We start from the raw sequence: 18,124 nt of genomic DNA, 5'->3' as shown, positions 1-18,124 counted from the left end.
ATATGAAACGGAAACACTTGTAGTTAGGAAATGTTTAACGGAACTATAAAATAAAACTGAACATTCTCTTTTAAGAAGTGAATTAACACGGTTTAACCCAATGGAGCGAAACACTATAATCTTATAGCACATTCTAAATGAGTACAGATTGCACTCACTATTAATAGTTTCATGACCGATTGTTGAAAGTCATTTTTTAAGTTTAACTGTGGAATAGTTTAAATCAGTAAGAGTTTAATGACAAAGTGGAAAATGGAGAGTGGCCAGCTGGTGACTCACTCCAGGGGAGTGAGCTTCAAACAAAGTGAGAACAATAGCTTCGGATTCAGGTGTGAAGTGTAAACTCAAAGTAGTTTGATGAGACATTCTAGTGACTTATTGATAATAGTACTTTTGGTTCATGGAATTATACGACACTGGGACATCAAGCGAATGTAATTAACTAAAAGAGGACATCCAGGTGGTGGGAGCACAGGGGTTCCTGCTCAACCACCATGGAGACTAGGGTTGGATTCCTCCACGGTTCCTCCGGCTTGGCCAGGGGCTCCAAACGAACAGTTAGGCTGTGTTACTGTTCACACATGGGAAGCTGGCAGGGAAGGCCGATCTCTGATCTGAGCTGAACTGGGAAGGATAGCGTGTTTTCAACCAGTCCGTTATTTCTCTCCTAAAATGTATTTAACTGTCTTTGTTTCTTTTACCACCCCCCACCCCCACAATAAGAATTTGTCCTATATGTACTAGTCTGTGTCACTGTGTCACCCCCTACTTTTTGGTCTTCAGGATGGGTGTGGACAACCGCCTCTCCTCCGATACACATGGAGTCACCAGTGGGGAGTTTTACCGGGTGGGTGTAATTCATGCGGAGGAACCATAGTTACTTAGTGTAACTTCTGTACGGACGGACATGAGAATCTGTAGAACCCCATTAGAGTGCACAGCCTGTGAGAAATCACTGTTTTAACAGTGTTGCAGTGTTTAGGTTGTGTTACTTTGTTGAAACAAAGTTCAAGAATAACTTGAAATGAATGAATAGCATTTATTCTTGCTTACATCATGGCGTGTATTGTGTGCTTCTAATCAATGACTCATATTTGTCTCTACTCTCCTAGCTGAGTGTTTGTCCTATGATGTCTTAGTCAAAGGGTCTGAGAAAATGCCACCACTGCCAGGCTACCTCAGGGTGACATCACTGTCAGTTGTACATGTATTGTGCCCCCTTTGTAGCACAGCACGCTCACACATGCTCAAACCAGTACACCTTTACTGCTCAATAAAGGTAAAGTGGTTTGGCACATGTGAAAAAGGGAAAGAACAATGTGTAGTGTTACATACATTATAATGCATGTAACATACTTTGATTCTTATTCTATGTAGTTAATGTCTCAATGTACTTACATTATGTTGAAAAGGCAAGCAGAGCTTTGTATCTTTCTATGCATGCAGCTCAGATATTGTTTTATCCCCCATGAAGCAGGAGACCTTCGATCTGATAAGTGAAGTAAAAGCAGTGTTTTCGTGTGCCTTCCCCCCTCCCTTTCATGTTGGAGAACTGGATTCCTTTGGTCAACCACAGTCAACAAGTAGACACAAGTGAATTCTCTAACTTGGTTTAGAATGTGCATCAGTTTCCTTACCACAACATCTTGAAAGTTAAATATTTAGAAGCCTAACCTTAAAAAACCTACACTGCCAAAAGACAGAAAACATCTGGCTATATATATATATATATATATAAAAAAATAATTGTGCAGTACAGGTTGCATGTGTTACTATATGAAGCTTTAAATGACAATGTTGCACAATCTACTTTCTAAATAAAGTGAGTATTTCTACTATTTGCATCTCACCATTAATCATTTAGTAACGACTTGTTTAAGCAGATTTTGATCATGTATTGTGTGTGGTCTAATGGTTAAACAGTTGTTTCACCTGTCATTGGATACATTTTGTTGCATGTTTAGCTCTGGTTGAATTCCCATGATTTTCTTAAATTAGACATTTATTTTCAAAACAGACATCTCAAATACGTACAATAAATAAATTAAAGCGCAATATACAAACACTGATATTATACAAACAATGTGAAACATATTTCACATTCATCTTTCATACTCGCATTCCCCCCCCCCCCCCCCCCCCCCCCCCCAGTAGCACTGCATTGTCAAGCTGTGGCACTGCAACAAGTACACCAAGAAACATTAAAGTATGTTTATAATGCATTATAGTGTGTTATATAATGCTCTATCCCGGATTCCGATGGGGTACACAGAGATCTTTTCCATTTCCACAAAATACAGTATACATTTATGATCAGAATTTAGTTACTGCCATCCATAACATCACAATTAATTGTTAATGTTCCAATAGCTCAAGAAAGAGTGTATCACAACTGGGCGGGGGGTGGTCTGGGCCCGAAGATGTTCAGAACTGCTGATGGCGTCTGTCACTCTACAGTGTGTTCAGGCATGGGACACGGGCAGAGAGGTCAGGGTGTGTGGAGGCAGCAGAGGCTGGAACAGCATGGAAGGAGGAGAGTGTACTGTGAAGACACAAGACAGACAGCATACTTGTCAGTAAAACCTCACACACTTTCCTGCCGTCTTTACACTAAGCTGCAGATACAAATCTATCCTTTTATTATTATTTTTGCTTTTTGTTTTACCCCTTTCTCTCTCCAATTTAGTCGTCATGCCAATTGATTCCTCCTCACACATTTCTGTGAGTCAAACCATGTGACTCCCATTGGAAAAGCATTGTGGTGGCCCAAAAAAACGACCAAACATTGCTTGATTGGTGTTTGGGCCTCATTCACCACTTAATGAGGCCACCAATTACATTGCATTACATGAAAATTAATGTTGATTGAGTTGGATACTGTTTCTCCCTCTAACATTTCCTCATATTTCTAGTTTATTGAAATAATGGCATGCACATTTATCCAGTGCATAGCTAGCCTACTGCAGTCTGCAGGCCTTGTTGACTAGATTTAGAAGATATTTGAAGCTCTTGCTACTGAAATGATCCGATTATTTATATGGAGAAATCCTGTCATTTAACAAGCATCTCAATGGCTTAGTGAAGGGTCAATTAGTATCATCGGTAGCACCTGTGTGGAAGTAGGAAAGGGGCATGGAAGCAAGCCCACAGAACAGCTGGTCAACGTTGAAGCTGCCGCTAAAGCTGGAACTGCAGTACATTTCGGGACGTTCATGGAGGTGGACAGACTTTCAGTGACGTCAGGTGCGTAAAGTGCATCAACCCTGACCTCAAATTTGAGACCACTTACTATCAACTTCCATGATACTTCCGGCAGTCTTCCGGGTGTTTCAAACACCACTGAGGAACTTCCATTGAAATGAATAGCGGGTGGCGGGGCTGTCGCTCCTCATCCGCTCTCTAGATATTATAACTGCCCGGAACCAAGGAAGCTTTGAGAAGGAAGAGAAGTGGTCACGTGACTGGGCTGCGCCATGACACTTTCATGGGAGCCAAACTCCCCTTGAAGTTTGGCAGAATGCACTGGAGTCAATGAGAGCTCAGTGACCAGCTCATGAACAAACATTATTGACCTTTTGTAAATTAATCACTTCTGTAAAATAACAGAAGACATGTAACACATGCTGTGTTGCTTTTCGATGTGTACACTATGTCATTTTTATAGAGGAATGGTATCTAAAGAGCACCACGTACCTTTCTGAACGTACCAAGTATCGCGATACTTCCCACCGTTTCCTGTCTGTCAGCCAAATCTCGTGATACTTCGGAGCCAGAAACGATACCTGCTGCTGTTTAGATTTTCAGATAAAATTATATACTTTGCACTACTGCACTCTGTGCACATCGAAAAGTAAGTGATTAGAAAACAACCTGTGATATGTCTTCTTTTATATTCCTGAACCGAATATATGACAAAGGTCTCAATTGTTAATAAATAATGTTTGTTATGAGCTGGTCCAGCCGGCTCCATTCACTGCCATGTATTCATTGCACTTCCGGTGTGAGTTTATTCATTGCACTTCCGGTGTGAGTTTGGCTCCCATGAAAGTGTCCATGAAAGTGTCATGGCGCAGCCCATTCACGTGACCACTTCTCTTCCTTCTCAAAGCTTCCTTGACCGGAACCAAGGACTATCTAAAGAGGACGAGAAGCGAAGACCGTACAGTGGTTGCCATGTTGCTCCATGGAAGGAAAGAAACATGCGCAGTTGAGACCAGGAAGTTGTACATGCCCAAATCTGTGCATGTACAACTTCCTGGTCTCAACTGTGCATGCATGTGTACTCAGCGTGTGTACTCGCGCAATAAATAATTCCTAAGACTTGGAGTCAGATATTGTCTAGTTTCATAATTTGAAAGTTCAGGCAGAAAACGTGTTTAGTCAAATATCTCCACTTTTCCATGAGCTGCACACGACAAATACTTTTGCTTATGCACTGGTTTCTGTTGTGTGAGATGAGATGTCCATAGGGAGGGGGGGGGAAGAGAGGCACTCGTAGAGAGACTGTTTTGTTCCACATTTGCTTTGGCACTGTAAACATTTATTTATTTTCTTATAATATATAGAATTTAATTGATATAGAGAGACCGTCGGAGACAGAGACATAAAGAGAGGGGAGCTTATTTCTGCTCGTCTATACAAAATATTAATGAAAAGCAGTATTTATAAAAGAGTGTGTTTACCGTCTATGAATGTGTGCAGTGCAGAGAGCATGGATCCTTCCGGCCCACCATAGCCAGTGTACTGAAGCTCCTCTGGTGTTGGTGTTGGTTGGGAGAGACGGCTGGGATGCAGAGAATTTATGGAGGTAATGGAGGTGTGGCTGGGGCTCACGTGTTTCTTATGACGAGCTCTGCAGTTCTGGAACCACACCTGAGTCACAGGAGAGAATTGTTGGGTGTTTTTATGATGTCTTCGTTGACTTTTGCGAGGCGAGGAGCTGGGATCTACTCAAAATCTTCAGATTCTCAGGCAACCCCTTCACTTCCTCCTGAGCCACTGCTAGAGGGTCGGTTCATTATCGGTAAATTAATTTGAATTGAACCAGTAACTAAACATTATCATGCTTATGTCTAGTCTTAAATGGTTTGATAGGACGACATGGGACGGCATTGGCTCCTCAGGTAGACCCACTGCTAGAGCCGGAAGTGCAAGACACACACCTAACTGCAACCGATCAACAGGTTGGAACCTTTGGCACTGCCTCTATGTCATGGTTGAATGTAATGCTCATTCTAAAGCACTTAAAAGACGCCAATGAAATGCATCCATCCATCTTCAACCGCTTATCCGTAGTTGGGTTGTGGGGGCAACAGCTCCACCAGAGAGCTCCAGACTTCCCTCTCCAGAGCAACGTTAGTAACTTCATTCTGGGGGATCCCGAAGCAATCCAAGGCCAGTTTGGAAATATAATTCCTCCATCTGATTCTTGGTCTTCCCGGGGGTCTCCTTCCAGTGGGATGTACATCGAGGACCTCCCTATGGAGACGCTCGGGAGGCATTGGTACTAGTTGCCGGAACCACCTAAGCTAGCTGGCTCCTTTCCAGTGAAGAAGCAGCGGCTCTACTCCGAGTCTCTCTCGCGTGACTGAATTACGCTATCTCTAGGGATATGCCAGCCACCCGTCTGAGAAAACTCCTTTTAGCTGCTTGAATCCGTGACCTTATAGGAATAGGAACGAAGATTGCTCGGTATGAAATGCAGACCAATTAAAAATTGTCAGTGCTTGTCATGAATACTGAATTCTCACATATTCATTGAAATAAAATTAAACTATAAAAGTGCGCGCCTCGGAGCACAGGTATCCGCCAGGCCGGCTTGCCTATCCAGGGCCCGCAAACTTTGGAAGGCACTCATTCTATTCCAATTTGAATAGAATTTGGAAAATCTGGCTCATACACCTGCCTAGAGAGAGATAATGAGAGATAATGTGTACTACCAATTGGTGTGATTTTGATTGTATGACCAAGAGTTATAGGCCAAAATGTGAATCGGCTGCCAAATTTGGGTTGGAGGTTCTTCCTTGGCCTACTGTGCGTACACAGTTTCATGAGCTTGGTCGGACGGAGATTAGCTATTCACATGGACAAACGTACGGATGGACGGTAACAAGACTACTCGCCCCGTTTCTGTTTTCCTCCCAGAATTTTCCCCAGTGAGGGCCGGGAGAGGCTGGACAGCAGACGGCTGGACTTTGAATTTCTCTAACTATAAACTGTCATGACAGCAGACAGCAAAGTATAATTGCAAATATAATTTATGAAAAGCTACTACAGTGAAGTCTGTTCACAGAAGTTGTTGTAGGATATGTGGGGATTATCTGACGAGGTACCATTTGAGGGGGCAAAACCTTACATATACTAAATAATACTAAATTGTTTATAGGTTCAATATAAGTCAAATAATATAGCCTTTCCACAGGAGTATCTTTTTATATTTTTCCAAAAAGAATACAAACAGCCAATAGCATATTACAAAGTTATCCCCCTCACTGGGGAAAATTCCGGGAGGAAAAATGGGCAAGCACCGGGGCGAGTAGTCCAGTATTCCGGATGGCCAGGAGCGAAAACATTGTCTCCTGTCTTTGGCTGTCCAAAGACAACAACACTTGCTGTACTGTAGAAAAACTATGTTTTTTAAAAAGGTTATGTCCTTGATGAATGCCATATATGCCTAACAGCATCTGTTTCAAAATAAAGTTGTTTTTCAACTGTCTCTGAGTGTATGTTGCTGAAGTTTTTTCCCTTCTTCTTTTCAAGACTTACTGTATTTAATTTACGCTGGGTGACGCTTCACCGAACCCTTACTACGGTACTTCAATACAAGTCTGTCTGTCACCAACCTGTATGACCCTCCTACTGAGGCCTGTCTCCTACTGAGGCCTGTCTGTCACCAACCTGTATGACCCTCCTACTGTGGCCTGTCTGTCACCAACCTGTATGACCCTCCTACTGAGGCCTGTCTGCTCTGTCACCAACCTGTATGACCCTCCTACTGAGGCCTGTCTGCTCTGCTAGTTTTTGCAGTGTCTGAGCATCGGGGTTGTTGTCCTGGGAAAACTGGGCCTGCATCACCTGGAGAGAGGATGACATGGAAATGGAATCAGGCTGTGCAGGCTAATTAAGATCAAGTTACCCGGTCTTTCATCATACTCACAAACATCATGTATGAAGTCACAAATACATTTGTGTCAAATTTTGTTTTAAAATGTTCACTTCCCACCAGCCACTACCCCCGCTATAATGAGCCAGCCGGGCTGTGTAGCATCTTCAGTGAATCATTGACTCTTAGGGGCAGATTCACACTATGGTCCCGGCTGCGCACACTCAGGACCACTTGGCAGATGTTGTGGTAATGTGAATGCTGCGTAGCGTTCCCTGGAGCAGATCACCCAACCATTGACCAGGATCGCATGGAGGTAGTAGTGTACTAGGATAAGGATTGATGTAATGTGAAAGCATTGAATACAGTTGAATGAAGGGTACTCAGAAGAATCAAGGCCAATGTGAATCATGGCCAGTGGGGACCAGGCAATCGTATTCTGGAACAGTTCGGACTCTGTGTGCATGTTCCCTTATTCACTCCTCGACACAAGACAGAATGACTCGACAGTCCTATATGCCAGCAGACATTATGCGTCTTGTTCTGTCCGTAGATTATTGACTCCTGTTCACTCGCTGTGGCACTTTTGATTACGGGGATGTAAATTAGAGGTCTGTTTAACAGTTGTATAAATGTTTCACCGTCTATATTGCTCATATTAACTGTAGATTGGCTATTTTTATCCGTATTACCGCTATTTAGCCTGCTGTCTACATCAGTGGGTGAAATACGTTTTTGCACAAGCTCCATCATTTTGATTGTTTCCAGAAAGAGAAAGAAAAGAAAGAAGGAAGGGGGTTATTCCAAGTACATGATGGCCAGACCAGTCTTCCATTTTATATCTTCATAATATCTTCATCTTTTTACTTGTTGCTATATTACTACATTTGTATATATATATATATATATTAGAGCTGGGACTCGATTAAAAAAATTAATCTAATTAATCAGAGGCTTTGCGATTAATTAATCTAGATTAATCGCATTTTAATCGCATATCAATATTCAACCCGAGAACAGCGAGAAACCTTTTTTTTTAATGTTTTTTGGTATCCCAGTGAATCAACGAATAGTGACTACAGGATACCACTCATTTTCAACATTTTACTGTCATTAATATACCTGTTGTGGAAATAATAATAAAAAGTCACCCCATTCTGTGTTGCCTAGGTCTGAAAAAAAATTAGTAACAGTAACAAGTACATCTCAGTGACATCACAAAGCTGTACTTACTTCATATTGTTACTGTTTTTTGTCAGACCTCCAGTTCTAGGCAACACAAAATGGGGTGACTTTTTATTATTTCCAGTTTTCAGTACTATAGAAAAGCGCCCAGTGAGAAACGTTCCGCGGTGAAAAAAAAGGTGCGATTAATTTATCTGTAGTTAATCGCGATTAATTTTTCTGTAGTTAATTAATCTAAATTAATCGCAATTAGTCCCGGCCCTAATATATATATATATATATATATATATATATTAAAAAACGTTAAAAATTTCCAAACCTGACTACCAATGATGTCAGGTATCAAGTAAGACTAAATGGATTGTAGATTTGATGTAATAATAGAGACTATACAATATTTTAGTGATTTGTTATAAAAGGCAAAAAAAGAAAATAATAATGTCTGTCCATAAATTATTGACATTGCGTTAAATTGGTCAAATAAATACTTCTTATTACCTTTAACATAGCCTACAGTATAAAATGTAAAACTTACAGAAAAATATTGATGAGAGGAAACATTCATTTTAAAGATTTATTCTGTGATGGGTTTTTTTCAGTCAGGGATGTCATGGATGCCCGAATTGATATTTATTTGGCTGAATCTGAAAATATGTTGTGCCATGATTTGTTAAAATGTTTAAAAAAAAACATTTTTTTTCTTTTCTGGTTTTGCCACGTGTTGTGAGCTTGTAGTGGTTAAACTGATGCTATATTATTAACACATTTTGCAGTGGGGACCATCTATGATGATGATCAAACAAAATGTATAATGCCTCAATGTCAATTAAATTCCTATATAGGCTACAATTCCAAATGATAGGGTGGGGGTCCCAAGTTCAAATATGTTTATTTTGGGCGGTCATCATGGCCTGAAAAGTATGAAAACCAATGATACAGACAGTCCAGACAATATCGCCTATAAGCGGACACTGACAGACCTGTAGCTGGTCGGCGGTGAAGCTGGTCCGGGCTCTCTTTGACGGCTTCGGCTGGTTGAGCTCCTGTTCGGTTGGCATGGCCCCCTCCACATTAACACTGTTTCCTGGCAGAAGAAAGCACGGTACACTTCTCTCGTGAAAACAAATCTAACCTGTCAGTTAAGCATTTCATCCATGAAGAGCTATTTTGAGTTGGCTCACTGAAAGCATTTTAAATAACAGTGCAATTATGAAGAATTATTCTATAGGCCTATAGGCTGCTTACACGGAATATTAGAACAATAGGTTTAAGGTTATATAAACATTTACGCTTTGAGGAGCTAAGGCCAGTACTATAAACTAAAGCACACAAAACAAAATTTGCTATTTTAGTTTGCATCAATTAGGCGAATTGCGTATAGGCTAAATGTAAGGCTTGTTAACCAATTAGCCTAATTAGTAACAATTAAACTGGTCCTTCCACCCTCTGTGATGTTTAGATATTCAAACAGGCTATACACAAAAGAACAACGATGCCAGGCACACATGTGGCCTGATCAAGGTATTGTTACTCTAACTCATTAAATTATTTTGTAACCCATAGGCTATACTCTCTATCTAACTGTGCTCTGCACCTTTCTCCAAGGCGCGTTTGAGGTTGTCCACCATGCAGTCGTAGTGGACTCGGCACAGCACCTTGTCCTCGACCAGGGCGAACTCCTCCCCGGTGGACAGCTGTCTCTTGCAGCTGAAGCAGGCGAAGCAGGCCAGGTGGTAGACGCTGCCCTTCGCCCTGCGTACCCAGTCTGTGGAGTGGATGGTTCGGCCGCAGCACGCGCACCATGTGCCATATCTTCTGCAATGGAGACAAGTTGTAGGGCCTACTTTACAAAACCACAAAAACAACAAAAATAATAATAACGATAATAATAAAAACATACTTGTAATAATATATAAGTTGAAAACTATACTATAATAACTATAATAGCAATGATAATATATGGCCTATAATATTAATTATGAATTGTTGTTTTGATCTAGCATTACTACATTTTATTAACATTTGTGTTTTTATTTCGTAATTGTTCCCTTCATAATGATAAACTATAGGCCTACTATTAATTTGTTTTGGATAGTTTCGAATTGGCCTATTCAGCAGTTGACAGGTTTGATGTATAGCTCTAGAGAGGCTTAAACGTTATACCTGAAGTAATCCAGTTTGCAGAAAACCTCTCTTTCTTTGATGTAACAACTGGTCTGACTGCCAAGTGAAGTCTGGCACACGCTGCACGAGAGACAGCGTACATGCCAGCACAAGTCGTTAACCTAAACGAAGAGAAGACAATTAGCAAGTCAGTCAAAAAACGACATAGACGCGCGTGCGTGCGTGTGTGCGCGCGCGTGCGTAATCGAGTGATTAGTAAGCTAACGGGCATGTCAGTTGCAACTTGCAACATAATAAATAAAGAGACAGAAGATATGACCTATTAATCGGACCCCCAGCGCTGCGCCGTTGCCGTCGGCACACACACAAAATAATAATAATCAAACAACATAAACTCAAATTACCTTTAATAAATATTTGTCGACGATCTCATCGTTGCAGCTCGCGCACACCGTCCTGCCGAGCAGCGTGCATGCGGCGGCGGGCTGCTGCTGCTGCATGGCCCGCAGCGACGACGCGCACGAGCCGCGTGAGCACGACGAGTCTTCATCGTGCAGAGCCGCTTCCAGCGGCGGTGCGCCCTGCGGGGACCATCATCATACCTGCGGTTAGGAAACTACGCACCGTCCGGGACGCACCATGCAGACAGACAGACATGCACACTCCTCCGCGCACATGTTTATCCTTCGTGTGTCGACGCTACCGTGTCAATAGATATGGCAGCCGTCTGGGAACATTAATTTTGTTCTGTTTGTTTTTAAGTTTTAGTTCTATATATAATATATATAAAAAAAAAAATTAGGACATTAAAAGTTTTGCCTGGCCACAAACATATTTCACAGATGGTATAGGCCTTTACATGTAGCTATATGCGTAATGATTATAGTCTGCCATTTGAGTATATATAAATAATAATCTACAACAAAGTTTTTATTTGTATTACCATACTATTTCCTCTCCTGTCCTCAATACATTTTCTGAGCAGCTCTTCGTCCCCTTTGCAATCTTCACACATGACGAGAAGCTATATGATGGTGAGAAGAGGGGTTTAGTCTGTCAGTCACTCCGCAGCTGCCTTCAAGTCCTCTTATTGCCACATCCCATAAATATCATCATGCCTTTCAGTTTTCACCATGACAACAGCCCCAACGATTATGGGAAAGGGCATTTAAAGGAGGAAGAAGATAGTCATTACTTAAAAAAAAACAGCCTCCCCACTTGAGGTAATAGTTATCCAATGCGCATTATGTTCTTGAGATCTGCATTAAGTGATGCAGCAGTGCTCGGTGCGCAACGGTTAAAACCCCAACATATCAATTTCACATGCCAATCAAAAAACCAACCATAAGTCGACGCGAAAGAGAATTGATGTATTTAATAACGGCAATTAAAAAGACAAAGTTCGACACAAACGTCAGCCCTGGGCTGCCAAAAGGTGAACAGGTCTCATTAACTACTTGAGCTTTAATTGCTGAATATTCTGTAAGGGCTAATTTTTCGGCGACATTTCTTTAGATTTTGTGAAAACACAGCTCTGCGCCTGTGTGGGAGATACTTAATTTAGCTGGCAATAGCGTGAGCTTGACTGACATCTACTAATTGAGAAAATAAATCCAACCAAAATATCCCAAATAGCCTGTAGACATTATTATTGTATACGCTACTCACCACGTCGTCGGACAATAACACAGATCCATTTTCATCAACATTGCAACATTCTACTTTTATTTCGCGTTTCCAGCGCATGTCGGTCCCGAGTCCTGTTGAACAACAGTCCAAAAACAAATGAACAGTTAAAACACTAAAAAATAAAAAGCGTTCGATAAAGTGTTACTTTCGGTTCAACGTCGGTATTGGTGTGTTTATCTGAGAGCCTGGAGGTTTTACTGCAGTCAGGGCGGATCATAGTTCATATTTCCCTGTCCTGATGTGGCCGCGCCTCCCTTTAAAATATGCTACTGTAGCCTATCATGTTTTCTTTTTTCTTTTCTTGCCCTTTTTCAGAGAAGGACCCGGACACACACGTAGGCTATAGCCTATATAGGTCTGTCTGTCTTCATTTGGAACGGTTAGAAAAAAAACGTTTCAGTGCAATTTCGTTAATCTTCCATTGACATTCGCTTACGGTCACATTCTAATCTTGATAGTGTCAGGTGGTGCAACTTTATAGCCTGTAAAAGTCACAATCTCTTACCTATAAAATATGGCCTTCTAGGCTTTTCACTGTAAATAGGCTATACACAACACTGGCTTTTTGATTTCCAAGGGTTGCCAAAAAATACTGTTCTGTGTTTGTATTAGGCCCAGCTGCTATAGCATATTTATTTTAATATTATAGGCCTATACAGTGATAGGCGGTCCATAGCCTATATATGTTCCATGTCAACGTGCCGTGCATGGATATATATATATATATATATATATATATATATATATATATATATATATATATATATCCATATATCCATATATCCATATATATATATATATATATATATATATATCCCGATTATACCAGTCAATTATCATGATTGAACGGAAAACGTGTTTATGCCTATTTTGCTATAGCCACATAGCCTGTGCACAATTTGAAAACGTAAATTATAGCCTAAAACCTATATTATAGGCCTATATGGCACAACATGCAGATAAAGTTTACGTCGAGTCTTCTTTTTTGCATATTTTAATTACCTACCACAGTTCTGCATACACCAAAAATATTCTTTTTTGTTTGTTTAGTAGGCCTAAATGTTTTGCCAATATGAAATAATGTCTATCTTTCATCACACAGCAGGTCCAAACTCCTGGATTCTGAATCTGAACTATATTTGCAAATCACAGAGCACTTCACATTTCAGTCCACATGCAAATTAGCAATACAAAACCTTTCTTTTCTTTTTTGTTTATTTATTTACAGTGCCAGTGGGAATGATAAATTCCTGAATTATCAGTAATCAAAGCAACACAAGCATGCGTGCAAGAATAACCATCAGACTTGAAATAAACCAAATAAATATATTAAAAATAAATAAATACAAAATATATTGCATGATATAGAAAACGTAAGTGACTTTTTTGTTAAAAAAAGACCTGTTGAACCATCAAGATATTTTGTAAAACTGATAGATAAAGGGGAAGGGTGTGGAAGAAGTGCGTGCGCGCGCGTTTGCGCAGGCATCGATGTATTCACAGGGTCTGTGTGTGTGAGTGACACTGTGTGTGTGTGTGTGTGTGTGTGTGTGTGTGTGTGTGTGTGTGTGTGTGTGTGTGTGTGTGTGTGTGTGTGTGTGTGTGTGTGTGTGTGTGTGTGTGACTGTGTGTGTGACTGTATGTGTGTGTGTGTGTGTGTGTGTGTGTGTGTGTGTGTGTGTGTGTGACTGTGTGTGTGTGTGTGTGTGTGTGTGTGTGTGTGTGTGTGTGTGTGAGACTGTGTGTGTGACTGTGTGTGTGTGTGTGTGTGTGTGTGTGTGTGTGTGTGTGTGTGTGACTGTGTGTGTGACTGTGTGAGGGTGTGTGTGCGTGTGTGTGTGTGTGTGTGTGTGTGTGTGTGTGTGTGTGTGTGTGTGTGTGTGTGTGTGTGTGTGTGTGTGTGTGTGACTGTGTGTGTGTGTGTGTGTGTGTGTGTGTGTGTGTGTGTGTGTGTGTGTGTGTGTGTGTGTGTGTGTGTGTGTGTGTGTGTGTGTGTGTGTGTGTGTGTGTGTGGTCTCACTACACAATTCCATCGCTTGTATTTGTTTACATAATCATAAAGGTTAAAAAAATGAAGTAAGCAAAACTCTTGTCTACATCCAAAAGCTGTGAGATGTCGTTTTTAAGACTATATAATTCCTCCAAACTATATAAAGAAAGGTATTAATAGCCTAGTTGGTAATAGACAATAGTTTGTCTGCAATAACAATAAATTCAACACTGTGATGGTCAGGCCATTAGGCTATTTATGAATTATTAAATTAGCACAGTTGGGCCATTGTGCTTTAATTACGATTATTCAATAATAACAATTACAAATTTCTCCCGTTTAGCCTATACAACTGGTTCCTTTCCTTTCCCATGCATATAAAAAGGCTTTAGGTAGGCCTATATGTATAGGCCTACTTATTTGAGCTATTCTTATTATACTTATTATTCCTATTATTAATCATAAATTATTTATTTTTTATTTATTCTTTATATATATATATATATATATATATACATAATTATTTTTATTATCCAGAACAGGAAGTGTTTTTGTGACCTGTCTGATGCTGCTATGGCTATGCATGGCATTGGCAGTGCGCAGTGGCGAGTGCATGCGGAATAGAGCGGCGCAGTCCCACTCCCTCCCCCTTTCAGAACAACGAACGGCCCAGGAAATGAAAACGCAATGCATTTCCCCATAGGCAGTTTTTTTAAAATTTATTTAAAGACCTTTTAAGCGTCGTACGAAGCCAACTCTTGTCGTGACAAATCATGACAACACACACAATATTTTGGACCAAACAAATAATTACAAAGAAGAAAAACAACAAAAAAAGTGTTGTAACCTGCCGTTTTTTTCTACTTTCTAATTCTTTGTTTGGCCCGAAATATTGTGTGTGTTGACATGATTTGTCACGACAACAGTTGGCTTCATACGACGCTTAAAAGGTCTTTAAATAAATTAAATAAAAACTGCTTATGGGGAAATGCATTGGGTTTCATTTCCTGGGCCGTTCGTTGTTCTGAAAGGGGGAGGGACTGCGCCGCTCTATGGCTTTCGCGTTTAAGGATGCACTGTGATTGGCCAGTGCACTTCCGCAAGGACACACTGTGATTGGCCAGTAGTCACTTTGAGTGGCATGGGGAAAACGCTCTCACCAGAACATGATTTACTATTCCATATATCTGGTCGAAACTCGAACGGGGCTGAGTCGGCAAACTACGCAACGCTCCCGCTCGGTGGCGACATTCTAAACTCTATACATACAGGCTTGTGCTTATAACCACACCCTGCTTCTGTGGCCAATGTGGAAGTGCCTCTCGAACTTGAGCCACGTGAGACACCACTGAGCGAGCTAAAGCAAGCAAGTTGCCGCGTTGAACGTTGCGAAGTTCAATTGAGACGACTCAGGGCCGTTCGAGTTGCAACCCGATAGGCAAAGAATAGTAAATCATGTTCTGGCGAAAGCATTTGCCACGACTGGCCAATCACAGCACCTCCTTGCACAAGCCGTATAGAGTTTTGAATGACACCGCTCGGTGGTGTCTCTCGTGGCTCAAGTTCGCTTGAGACGGCGCCCCTCGCGTGGTCTAAAACTGTACTTAGGAGGGGTGCGTGACCATTTATTCCCAACGCGAAGGCCATTCTGCCCTCGCTGCACATGCAGCGTGGTTTGTTTTAAGAGAATTGGCTTAATTGTTTCCACCAATGGATTTATTGAAAATGGAGGACCCCCAATCGTAAACAAGCCTTTATGCTTTTATGGGTACGAGTATAATTCCAAATAGTAGCCGGGAAATAATAGATGGCTCCCAAATAGTGGCTGGGGGTTTTACCGCATTTTGCAAATTGAAATTGAAAATACATACCAATCAGTATTTCCTTTTGACTTCAGTCTGAATATGAAAGGTGTATGACTATACGTCAATGCCTTACATAAACTAAAGCCTCTTATTATAGCAAACATTACAATTATTTTACATAATCATGGCTATGATACAGGAAAACGGTTAGGAAACCAGATAGACACGCAGAACTGTTTTCTGGCTTTAGCTGTAGCACTAGCCAGGTAACAATATCCCCAACATTCTTGAAAATAGAAATGTTAACAGTGTTCATCAGAGGGAAGACAAGATATTTCTCCCTGTAGTTTAGTCTAGTCCAGTGTTGGTTTTGCATGCATGCATGCATGCATGCATGCATGCATGCACGCACGCACGCATGCACGCACGCACGTACGCACGCACGCACGCACACACACACACACACACACACACACACACACACACACACACACACACACACACACACACACACACACACACACACACACACACACACACACACACACACACACACACACACACACACACACACACATCTATTCCTCTGCTATCTTGATGTGTTTCATTGCAGATACCAGGGGATAGCAGTCAGACTTGCACTGGCATGAGCCATGGGTTCGTATCGCAGCCCAATCTCAGAGTTCCGCTGCACTGTGGACAAAGCAGCCATAGCGTGCCTCCATCACCATGTGTCCTGTTCCACCTTGTGGAGATGAATGGCCCTTATCAGATGACTCATCTGAAGCATTGCACACTGTAGCACAGACATTTGATGTGCAGCATAACAGCATGTGAGGCAACCACACCTCCAGGAGTTCTTGGGATTCATATTACCCATGGACTCTTGGAGGGAGGTCTTCATGTAGCAAACACCAGTGTCCCAAAAAGTGACTGTGTTGCTCGTTACACAGTAGGCTATATCAGGCAAATGATGTCATGGTCATTAAGATTGTGATTCAATAGAGCAGAATCTATGAAGCATGTTATCCCCTCTATCTATCTCTGGCTTTCTATCCTTCTTCCTCAGAAGACTTAAGTAACAACATGAACCCTAGCATCCCTATTCTGAGTATGACCTATAAGGAGAACATTAATTTTGTCAGAAGGTGAACATACCAGATCTACAAGCCCACAACACGATGCGGCACACTGTGAGCTTGTATAGATCGGCTATTTTTGACAAAGAGATTTTGTGAAGAGGGTAAAAAGAGGATATAAAATCCTGTCCTGTGGGCCCCTGGTCAACAAATTATTAGTTTAAGTGGTTAATCTGTACAGATCAAATATCTTTAGAGGATATGATATGGCTAGGAAGATGCAAGAAATAGAAAGTCCAGTTACTTTGTTTCCATCTTCATTGATGTCAGTTTTAAGGTAGGCTACCCATGAGTTTTTAAATGCATCGCGTGACGAAGACGAGACAAAAACAACAGAGATAAGCAGAAGGAACGAAGTGCCTCCTCTATCAACAGACTTACAAACTTGTCCTGCAGCTTCCTTGCTTCATGTGTTCCCCTTGCGTGGATGTGTTTTATGCTGGAATGCTATGAAATATTTTATTTTGGCTTTAAGTCGCCTATAATGGTATCTCCTAGTAGTATACCATTGTTTGTGTAATGTAGCATACCTAGGTATTGTCACTAGTGGCTGCCACTTGAAGCATATACCAACTTGAACAATCTACACCTCCTCATTGGCATTGCCCCTGCAGATGTGAGACAGGAACCCGACAGCCGGGTATAGAGATTACAATACCAGTGATGAACGCTGCCACCTTTGTGAACCCAGGCCCAAAGACTGAGGTCAAGGAGAAGCTTCCTTAGCCATGTCCAGCCCCTAAGAATATCTCAGGAAGTAACCATACTCCAGCTATGGACAAAAAAGCTTCAGAATGACCACCTTCCTATTGGCATGGGAATCCCACCTTCTGAAGACCTTCGTTTTGGCTCAGAAGCATCATGGGTCCAGTGGAAGACATTCAACCGCCAGGAATGGGGCGATCAAAAGCTGCTATGGCCAGATGGGGCTATACAAAGTCAGCCCAACCATCTGTGAATGTGGAGAAGAGGAGCATACGACGTACTGCCTTGTCTGCAACTTAAAAGATTTCGCTGAGTTCAAGAATAATGCAAAGGACTGGGTAAAGAAATTATAGAAACTGTCATATAACCACATGCTTCAAAGACA

General features: G+C 41.4%; 1 protein-coding gene across 3 annotated transcripts; it reads right to left on the bottom strand.

Annotated features, from left to right (window-relative positions):
• Positions 1–2,164: 2,164 nt before the first annotated feature.
• Positions 2,165–12,255, bottom strand: LOC310860310 (LIM/homeobox protein Lhx8). Of its 3 annotated transcripts, none has more exons than XM_083767159.1 (9): positions 12,080–12,255; positions 11,355–11,435; positions 10,816–10,992; positions 10,451–10,572; positions 9,882–10,102; positions 9,268–9,371; positions 6,979–7,074; positions 4,683–4,872; positions 2,165–2,542 (listed from the first exon to the last, which is right to left on the bottom strand). In XM_083767159.1, exons 1-9 carry the CDS (start codon positions 12,155–12,157, stop codon positions 2,463–2,465), a joined length of 1,149 nt encoding a protein of 382 aa, XP_083623285.1. In that variant the 5' UTR covers positions 12,158–12,255; the 3' UTR covers positions 2,165–2,462. The 3 variants fall into 3 exon arrangements, with proteins under 3 accessions (XP_083623285.1, XP_083623286.1, XP_083623287.1); XM_083767160.1 differs by lacking the exon at positions 2,165–2,542 and adding an exon at positions 3,323–3,431; XM_083767161.1 differs by lacking the exons at positions 2,165–2,542; positions 4,683–4,872 and adding exons at positions 4,899–5,162; positions 6,811–6,897.
• Between the last annotated feature and the right edge of the window lie 5,869 nt (positions 12,256–18,124).

Source organism: Protomyctophum parallelum, assembly GCF_964188405.1.
Source record: "Protomyctophum parallelum genome assembly, chromosome: 6".
In the NCBI taxonomy this organism is placed as follows: domain Eukaryota; kingdom Metazoa; phylum Chordata; class Actinopteri; order Myctophiformes; family Myctophidae; genus Protomyctophum; species Protomyctophum parallelum.
Note: the sequence above shows the minus strand (reverse complement) of the source record. Positions and strands in the feature narration are given on the sequence as shown.